At 42.8% G+C, this 10879-nt stretch overlaps 1 protein-coding gene across 1 annotated transcript in view; it reads left to right on the top strand.

The window, feature by feature from the left end:
• Positions 1-6010: 6010 nt before the first annotated feature.
• The window catches only part of LOC117005022 (splicing regulatory glutamine/lysine-rich protein 1-like), a 104846-nt gene continuing 99977 nt past the window's right edge, over positions 6011-10879 (top strand). Inside the window, exon 1 of the mRNA XM_033076242.1 lies at positions 6011-6220. Coding sequence (XP_032932133.1) covers positions 6060-6220 — 161 coding nt within the window. The 5' untranslated portion in view covers positions 6011-6059. The remainder of the gene's footprint in view (positions 6221-10879) is intronic.

Here is a 10879-nt window from a genome sequence, read left to right as displayed (position 1 = left end):
TGTGAATCTGCAGCACAGTAAGCAAAATCATCCTGGAGTTGGAAAACTTCAGGTGCCCTGTGTGCGATGCATGCTGCATACCAGGGTAACTCAAGGACAGCACTTCTAAGAGAAAGATTTGCAGTTACTTTGACCTTGCATGCACTTAAAAATAAGCCATATGACTGTGTCCAGCAAATAAATATTTTGTGGAGATGGAATTTTTTAACAGTAAGTTTTTCACAATCAGCAGATGACCCAGCCATTACTTTCAACATAAGTAGGCAGGCTCAGCATCCCACCATGTTGTCTTCAGTTGCAATACAGGATGTGACCAAAAGTATCTATTCTATCACCATCTGTTGAGACCAGGTGGGGCAGTGATCCTTATCTCCATGGGAGATATTCTGCTAATGGACCATCCATTAAAACCAGGTCAGGCAATGTTCTTTATTTTATCCACAACCCATCCTTCCTGCAGGGAGTTATCTTCTGCTAATGGTCCATTGAGTCCCACTGTATGACTGATAAAATTACTTCATCCCATTGGGAGAAGTTCCAGCCAGAGGGAAGAGCCAAGCCTTTCCTACCAAGATAAAAACTGAGATTTTGGGACACCAAGGGAACCCTTTTTCTACTGGACTCCAGAGGAAAACCGGACTTTTCCACATCATCACTGGACCTTCGGAGGGAAACTGCACCCTTCTATAGGACCACTGCTTCAACTGAACCACATCTGTCACTCCAGGAGGACTGCAGACACCATTTAATCGGACTGCTACCAAGACACTGACTGACGGGGTGGCAGGTTGTATTCTGACTTTGCCAGTGTTTGGGGTTTGTTCTTTGTAGTACTGTATTTCTATTTTAATTTTCCTAGTAAAGAACTGTTATTCCTAATTCCCATATCTTTGCCTGAGAGCCCCATAATTTTAAAATTATAATCATTTGGAGGGAGGGAGTTTCCATTCTCAATTTCAAAGAGAGGCTCCTGCCTTTCTTAGCAGACACCTGTCCTCCAAACTAGGACACATGCATAAACCTTTGGGAGCTCATGAAAAGCATATCTATTATGGTTGAGACAGATGTGGGGCTCTGTTCATATATAACTCATTAAAAGTCCACATAAACTCACTAGACTTGTCCTTTGCACATGCTAGTTTTAGGAAGACAGGTACACTGGACCTCTGCTCTGAACCAGCCACTCCTATTCCATATCAGGTTGAATGAGCTAAAACCCAAGGGATTGGGGCTACAAGACACTAATTGCTCTTTCTTTTATAGAAATTTCCTACAACTTCCTAAGCAGGGCAGAGGTAAGATAGAAAGGATGTTTTCTTCTTTGCTGGGGGGAAGAGAGTGTTTTGCTGGTGAGCAGGTTCAGCACAAAAGACACAGACACCAGTTTAAGGAATAAGTGTAATTTACTGTAATGCAAAACTGCAAAGAATTACAAAAGGATAAGATAAGCAATGCATCTAATCATTACTACAAAAGAATGCCTATAGTGATTAAAAAAGATACATCAACAATTACCCTAGTACTTAACTATCATCCAGGGTTGCACATCGACTGGGGGAAACTGTCACAGCAAATGACTGGACAACCACTCCCAGTAACTGGGAAACCCTGCAGGTGCATCCACCTACAGGGAAAAAGGCTTCTCTGACTTTGCTGGGAGAGGGTCCTGTTTTTATACTGTTGAATAAACAAGCTACCATAACTTCTAGTGCAGGAACATCTGGTTTCATTCTATTGGGTTTCTCCCAAGGCCTGGCCAAGGCTCAAGGAGGAACCAATGGAGTTGTCTTTGATCCTATACCCCCAAACAAGGCCAGATGTGGCCTTGTCTGGTTTCTAAATACAGAAAGGTAAATACATGTTTTGCCAATGAGAGGATACATATATCATATTGCTAATAGTACTTTGTTAATGAGTGGATACATATAACATTTGGTTGGAAGATTTATCTAGAGGTCAAATTTGGCTCAGGGCCTGTTGTTCAGGCCTTGGTACTTCAGAGAGTCATAGAAAATAGAAAACAAATAAATTTCCATAGACTATAACATGTAGCAAAACAATGGTCTCACTAAAACAGTGGGGGAAAATGGCATTGCTCCCTGATCCTGGTTAACACCTGTCCCCAAAGAATCCTACTCATTATGTCTATAGCACCAGATCCACAATATCCATCATTTCTCTCCCCAAAGTCCATATCAAGCCTAGGGAGGGGACAGGACAGCACTGTAGAGGTCTCAGCTCTGCTATTCAAAATATAATACAACCACCAAAAGAGACACTGTCCCAGTGAGGGGATGTGCTACCCATCCAACAGGTCCAGAACTCAAAAGACTGATGGACACCAGAGATGCAAAACACCAAAGGGCTTCTTTTTGTAATCTACTCTCCTGGGTTCATTGGTGTTTTGAATTGAAATTACAGCTGCTTCTAAACTGCAGGAGACTGAAGCACTGACTCAACTTGATCCTTGTCCTGGGGTGACCAAAACAGTCCTAAAGAGAAACTGAGCACAGAATTAAAGATTTCATTGACTACTGGAATGGCCAGACACAAAAATGGCAAAAGTCTTTAAACCCAAAAATTTAAGCCCTAGATCAAAATCCCAGTATGAATTCATCTTTCATGGCAGTTTATGCCATTTTGTATTTTTAACTTTGATTGATCATCCTGTCTGACTGTCTTTTAAACCTTCTATGGCAGCTATTGCATTTTGGTGAATTCTAACCAAATTTGTCAAGAGATTAAGGATCTCAAATAAAGGAAGTCATCACAAGTTTAATGAAAATTAGTTCTTGGGTGCAGTGTCCTCACTGATCAAAAGACTTCAACAGGAACTTAATGACTCTATTCAGAGGGTGGTAAAACACTCGCGCAGGTTGCCCAGAGAAACTGGCTGCCCCATCTCTGGAAGTGTTCAAGGACAGGTTGAATGGAGCTCTGAACAACCTGGTATAATGGAAGGTTCCCTGGCCATGGCAAGGGGGTTGGAATGGAATGATCTTTAAGGTTCCTCCCAACCCCAACCATTCTATGATTCTATGTCTCTTGAGCCTGATATATGAGCTTAGTACCAAAAATATCCTCCTCTATCAGCTGCCTCTTTGTAAGTGGTACTCAGGAGCATCAAAAGTAGTAAGGCTGATGGTGTTTATACATGCTGGGACCTCCTGGGGTGGGAAAAGGGATCAGAAAAGGACCCTAGTGAAGGTGACTGTGGTCTCGAGGCACAGGTTTGTAGTATGTAAGTCTATAAGAAAGCGGACTTCATTGGTTATGATGCTCCCAGAACAATTGTTCCACCAGACAAGTAACAAAATTAGTAATTAAGAAGATTCACAATCTGAGAGAAATAATGCATCTGATCTATAATAAAGTTATTAGAAAGCTCAAGGGCAGATTGTGCTGCCACAGAAAAAATCAGCAGATTTTAGTGCCCTGTCCTTACTAAATCCTCACGTAAGCCAGGTTAAAGAATAGCATTTAGATGGGTCGAATACTGATTTCAAGACCATTATCATGGTACAAAGCACTGAAAAAATTTAGCAACATTACATATTTCTTAAGGTAAGCTCTTTCCCAGGATACTGAATTTACAGATACAAGCAAGAAACCAGCAGAACTAATCTATACATTAATGAAACTCACTGTGCATCATTAGAAAGCAGTTACTCTGAGACAACAGGAATTATATTTATAGTGGTGTGTAGTGATACTAATAGTTTTGTTAGCATTATTTACTTTGCCATAGATATAAAAAGAATTATCCATAATAGTGGTAGTTCCAGTAGCATCTTAAAAAATGCTGGCTTTCTGCCATTATAATTCTCTCTTCAATCATCTACAATTTTCAACCTTTTTCTCACCTATTAGGTTGCAACTTTTCAGTGGAGAACCACACATTAGAATTTTGCAAGAAGGATACAAGGAATCTAATGGGGGAAATATTTTACTCAGTACAGGGAAAATATTTTAAAAATAATTTTACTTTATATAAGAGCTATGGAGTCAAAATTTGATCTAGAAATAATTCTGCTCCCTTAGTGGACCAGACAGCACGGATGGGCTCCATCAAGGAGAAGAGCAATGGGTGATGGTCAGCTATGACAATGCCTTCTGGGGAAGCCTGGTCTGATTTTACTTCTCTCTCTGCATCCTGTTAAGGGCTGTTAGGACAGGCTTCACTCTGTTCTGGTGTACTGCAAGTTGTTCAAATAATCCATGAAAGAATTTAAAAAGATCAGAGCAAAACAGAGATGAAATTTGGGAGTGCAGGCTCAGGGGATTTTGGAGGGATTTGGAGGTGAGGCTGAACATAAGCAACCTTCAAAATCAATTTTGTCAGTTCAAGTCTAGGGTATGGAAGGTTTTAAAAGCTAAAATATTCATGTTTGTAACCTTAAGTCTTTCAGTGCCAAGATAGAAAGTTCTTTAACACCTAAGCAAGACTGCAGTTAGATCCTTAATACTGATCAATCACATGCATAGTGCTCAGTCTCATTTTCTCCAGTCAATTTAACTTTTAAAGAGAACTTGAACTGTTACTCCAGGTAAAATTAATTTAATTGGTATAAATTTCCAGTCAAGTTATATGACAAAATTTGTCCCAAAATGGATCCTTTCACCTGGTGTGCAAGAGGCCAATCCACACACTGAGCTGAAGTATTTGATTAATTTACAGTCCTATGCAGAAAGGGCGGCTGGGTGGCAAATGCACAAAGACAGGATAACTACCAAAATTTTAAACTATTTATACATTTCATCAAACAAAGGAATTAGTGTTCATTGGCTACAAGTTACATAGTTCTCTTAGTAATTAGTATTCTATCTTATATTGGCTAATGATTATCTCCCTTCCCATGCTGATTAGTCTGCATGCTCAGTCTCTCTTCTTTTGGGTTGGTGGTCCATGAGTTGGTGGTTGCAATCTCCCCCTAGTACAATTACCTTTTACCCAGTCTGTGCTGATTTCAGCACAGTTGCTGAGTTGAGTTTATTAATTTCTTCTTTATCTTGGGAGTTCTGCCAAATGTCCTAATGGCCCATAAATGCTGCATTCTTTGTGTCTACTATCAGTGGTGCATCCTTTTTATCAAGCTTTGTTAACCTCCCCCTAGGTCTGAGATCATTGAAGCATGTCAAGCCCTAAACCTTAAGACAGTTCTACCGACAAGTAATTTTTCTCTCCAACGCCTGGACATCAAAAGCATTAGCAACTTATTCCATTACAACTCTTCTTGTTTAAACATAGTTAGAGCAAGTTTTCAAGGGTTTACTCACTAGGGTAATTAAACTGCCTCTTATTGAACTTGGCTTCCAAAAGAGCATTTACATGGGGAATCTATTTTTCCTTCCATTTCCTGTGGGCATGTTTTAATTTGCTGGCAGAGCATTCAGTGAATTTCATGCCAAATCGATTAACAGAGCTAAACATGATCTATTAAAGATGAGGTTTTGTACCTAGACTCTTTGGTATTCCAGTTTTTAAATAAGAACCCTTTTGCTTTGCTAAAGGACAAGGAAACCAGTTAACAAGGTACTCAGGCCCTGTTCGTGCAAGAATTAGTCAGGCACTCGCAGCTGCGCCTTCCCCACGTATGATGGAACTATCTAACCATTCTGCGTGCAGCGTCTGGGCCGTCATGCTTGCTTCCTCCGCTATGCGACCTCCCCATCGCAGGATCTATGATCCGGTCCCCTGGCAGCCTGGGGCGGGTAGTGCGTATGAAGGGAGGCCGAGGGAGGGGGGGAGGACACGGTCTCGCCCTGCTAGTGGCGGCCTGGGTAGCTCCTTGGGAAACCGGAGGGTAGAGAGGTTTTTTTTTTTCCCCTCGGAGTCCCGTCGGCGCGGAGCGAGGGCTCCCGCTCCACCGTGAGCCCCAGCTAGCACGGGAAGAACGGCTGTCCGCCCAGAAACACCTCCAGGGAGCAGTCGAGTCCGCCGCTAGAGCGCCCGCGTGCTAGGACGCTCTGGCAGGCGCCACGCACTTCTCTCTGTCGTCGGGCCCGCCTCTCCGACTGTGTGGCACTGTCGCGAGCGGAGCAGTCGTGCAGGCTCCGCCATGATGAGCAGTGGAGGAATCGGGGTGCCGCTAGGCTTCCCCTTGGGCCCCACGTCTGTCATCCAGATCACGAACCTCTCCTCGGCTGTGACAAGTGAGCAGATGCGGACTCTCTTCAGCTTCCTGGGAGATATCGAGGAGCTGCGCCTCTATCCCCCGGAGTAAGCAGGGTCTGCGTCGGCACTCAGAGCAATAGAGATTTGGGATGAGGAAGAGGCTTAGAGGGGTCTAGAGGCTGGAGGGAAAGGAAGAGGCAGAAGGTCCTATGTGCCATCTTGAGTGTGGGCATTAGTCTCCCGCACGTGGGTGTGCGTCCGTCACGTAGTCCCACCCCTTTGTAGGGGGCAGGAACGTTAGGGGAAAGGGGCTATACCTGGACCTATGATGGTTGCCTCAGTCCGGAGGAGGGAAGCAGTCGCGGTATCTGTAGAGCGGCCTGTAGAAACACGGCGAGTTTTGTGTTCTCGTGGTGGCGATCAGAGCCGCGGTCACCCGGTGGCGGCTGTTGGCACTGAGTCACAGCCTGACAAGACGCGTGCTCGCAGGGTGCTTCCTAGGTACAGGTCTCGCTTTTCTGAAAACCTGTTTTCTGTGCCCCACCTTTCTCTTCGTTCGGATTCATCCCAAGAGGAGGGGGAGGGAGAGGGGGCGAGGGCGGGCGGGAGGGCCCCGGGCCTGACCCCCGCCCGGCTAGGTGGCAGGCCGGCCGCGCCACTCGGGCGATGAGTGTCGGCGAGACCAGCTCTTTTTGTTCGAACGGCTGTTTTCTCCCGAGAGAAAGGGCCACTCGAACCGAAGTCAGCATAGCTGTTAACAGTGGAACGGTACCTGGCCTGTGCTTAGAAACGTTTCCGATATGACGTTTGCAGTAAGTGAAAGTTAATAACGGACATTACACGTTTCTCTAAATTGTAACTGTCCTCATTATGTCAACTACATGCAAGGGATCCGCTCAAATGAGAGATAATATTGTTATTTTGCAAACCTCAATGTTTATTCCAAGCAGATGGAACAGAAAAAGAAAATAATTTTTTTTTAACACATCTGTTGTACTAGGAACTGAATGGCAGACCGGTCCTTTCAAACCAAGTATATATATATATATATATATATATATATATATATATATATATATATATGTATGTATATATGAAAATTTAATAGAAATAGCAGAAAGGGGCAGGGGGAGTCATTCACATTCAAACTTCAATTTTAATACAAAGAAGAAGGAATAAAATTTCATTATAAAAAAACTAGCAAAAGAAGATGATATTTGTCCATTTTAATGTGTTACTAGATTATACTTGGCTAGGTTTGGATGAGGAATGTTCAGAAAAATTAAATGTGATTTAACATATATAAAGTATGTATATTAGGCATCCATTCATGTCAAGATAAAACAACTTTACCTAGTTCTAAACACTTTAATAGATTTATCGTGATTTTTGCACAGTTTTCTAGGTTTTTATTTTGGACTCGTTCCACAATACACTTTAATACACTTATCTGAGAATAGAATCATAGAATGGCTTGGGTTGGAAGGGACCTTAAAGATCATCTAGTTACAACTCCTCTGCCATGGGCAGGGACACCTTCCATTAGACCAGGTTCCTCAAAGCCCCATCCAGCCTTAAACACTTCCAGGGATGGGGCATCCACAACTTCTCTGGGCAACCTCTTTCAGTGCCTCACCACCCTCACAGTAAAGAATTTCTTCCTAATATCTAATCTAAAGCTACACTTTTTCAGTTTGAATCTATTCCCCCTTGTCCTGTCAATATATGCACTTGTAAAAAGTCCAACCTTCTTGTAGGCCGCCTTTAGGTACTGAAAGGTTGCTATAAAATCTCCACAATGTCTTTTTTCTCCAGGCTGTACAGCCCCAGCTCTCTCAGCCTGTCTTCATAGGAGAGGTGTTCCAACCCTTTGATCCCCTTCATGGTCCTCCTCTGGACTCTCTCCAACAGGCCTATGTCCTTCCTGTGCTGGGGACCCCAGAGCTGGATGCAGTACTCCAGGTGGGGTCTTACAAGAGCAGAGTAGAGGGGGAGAATCACCTCCCTTACCCTGCTGGCCATGCTCCTTTTCATGCAGCCCAGGATACAATTGGCTTTCTGGGCTGCAAGCACACATTGCCAGATAAAGCAATGTGATGAAACAAAATTGTGTGTTGCATTGTGTGGAATTGTAGCCTGTTTTCTACCTTATTCTGTATTCCAAATATTCAGCATATACACAAAATATTTTTACTTAGTCAAGCATGAGTTTGCAGAGTACGATGAAGTTGTGTTCTGTATGCATACTTTTATTTTTTTTTTAAAAAGGCATTCAATTTAAGAGATTTACTCTAATATTTGTAATCTCATTGCCTTTGCTGGGCATGTTTATTTCTAATAGATATGAACTTCTAGTTCTGTTGATGCTCAACATTAAACAGTGTATATAGACATCTATATGTATATGTGTATATATACTTGATAAATCATATAAACTCTCCTTTCTCTAATTCAGGATTATGATCTTTCCAAATAAAAGTACAGTAATTTCACGAATACAAACCGCACCATTTTGACTAAGATTTTTCTCCCAAACCGGAAATGCGACTAATACTCAGGAGCGGCTAATATGTGAATAATTTTCTGACATTTACAACCTCAGAAGTGCCAGCCAGAGTGCCGAGCCAAGCAGCTGAAAAGCCGGCATTTCGCGATTGTTACAAATTGTTACTCTGTTGCGCCACGGATGGAGCCTGGCTACCTGCAGGCAGCACGGGGGGCGGGGAGAGAGGAGGGAGAGCTCTCTCCTTCCCTCCTCTGCCGCAACCCGGGGGAGAGATGGGGGCCCCGCGCCGCCATTGCCGCGGCTCGGGGAGGAGGTGGGGTGCTCCGTCCCTGCCCGCCGCCACGGGAGCGGGGCGGGATCTGTCCCTGCCTGCCACCACGGGGCAGCGCCGGGCCGTGGTGACCAAGCCCAGTGGCAGCGGCGGCTGGCCCCCAGCGGCCCCGCCGAGTGGCAGCGCCAGGCTGAGCCACCTGGCCCCGTCGGCAGCCCCGCGTGGGCCGAGCCTGCACAACCCGAGCCGAGCCAGTAAACCCCGCCCTGCCGCGATTCTGTTACTATTTGGCAACTTTGTTGCACGCGGGTCCTCGCTGCGAACGACAGAGCGGCTTATACTCGGGTGCGGCTTATTTATGGACAAAAAACGAAATATTTGCCAACACCCAGAGATGCGACTTATACTCAGTGCGGCTTGTATTTGTGAATTTACTGTATACATTTTCCTTCACCTATTCGAAATCAGTCGTGTTTGTCAGCCTTCTACTTTTTCCCTTAATGTGCTGAAGTCTAATACATAAAGTATTAAATACTCATTGTTGTTGTTATTATTTTTTTGCTTGAAAGGCAATAGATTTCATTCTGGTATTTGTGAATTAACTTGGTCAAGGACATGGACCATTTTGAAGTATTGATCTTGGTAATTTAATTTATTTTTGAAATATTTTTCCCCACTCTTGGAAGATGCAGTATTACATGTTTAGCTTCGGGTTATCTTTTTCTTCCTAATTCTCTGATATTTTGCTCTGTCAGAGCAATCCAAGAGATTTATAGAAGTGGTGAATTTGATCAGGTGATCATTTTCACATCATAGGAAATTCCTTTGGTAACACTGTTCCACTATAGTTAATTGTGCAGCACCCTTCTGCTGACTTGAATGAAAAAATAAAAGAAAAGATTTATGACTTACTGGGGAGTGAGGATGATGTATCTTATACCTATATGCTCTTCAATGATTGTAGAACAAAGTATAGGGCTGTGCTATGAACTAGCATCATGAGAGAAAAGTTACTTTTCAGCAGTTTTCTACATTTTTCAAGTCTCCTGTTATTGTTTCTAAAAGTGGGATTCGTCACCCAGTGTGCAGTAAGACAATCTCACACACAGAGACAAGGTATTTGTTTATTTCATATTTTCACAAAAGTGGGTACTGGGTGGTAAATCCACAGAGCAGAGAACTTGATCATTATTTATATGATGTTAATCTAATATATTCCACCTATCTACTACACATTCAATGTTTACTACTCTACTATTGGTTACTCATAAAAAGGCTGATTGCATAAGGTATTTTGTAATTCATTATTAGCTACTGCACATTCTTGGAGGTCTTTCATTTGAATTGGGGGTCGTTTGGTGGTCGTGATCTCCCCCGATGGAATTACCTTTTACCCAGTGGATCTGCTTTCAGTACAGTTGATGAGTTGTCTTTGTTAGTTTCTTCTTATCTTGGGCAAATGTCCTTTTGGTCTGTAAATTCTGCATGCATCTTGTCCATTATCAGTAACCTCCCCCTAGGTCTGTGGCTCCCAAACCATGTCAAGCCCCAAACCCCAACAAAACAATTCTATTGACAAGCAACCCATCAAAGACATCACTGTCATTAACATATCCCTTGGTTTTATAGGGTGCAACAGAGGATATCTTTAAAAAACTAACAGGAAGTCTCAGTTGTTGAATATAATTACTTTAAATAGAAAACATAAATGTTAGATTAGTTCACTTAAAGTTCTTGTAAGGATGCACATTGTGGAGAAGAAGAGAGAGAAACCACCTCAGTTTTTTAATGCATTAAATAAAAGGCAGGTTCTTTAAGATGACTCTTCAGTATTTCTAGTGAGCTTCCTGAACCCAGTGACTTTTCCCAGCAATCAATATCTTAAGACTGGGGTTTTAAAGTAGCAGTTTCTGACAAGGTCCTTTATTTTGTATTCTGAATTGATTGGGATGACTTTTATGAATGTTGAGCTAAATCATACTATGCT

Source organism: Catharus ustulatus, chromosome W (assembly GCF_009819885.2).
Source record: "Catharus ustulatus isolate bCatUst1 chromosome W, bCatUst1.pri.v2, whole genome shotgun sequence".
NCBI lineage: Eukaryota > Metazoa > Chordata > Aves > Passeriformes > Turdidae > Catharus > Catharus ustulatus.
The sequence above is the reverse complement of the archived record's forward strand: the minus strand, read 5'-3'. Positions and strand labels throughout refer to the sequence as shown.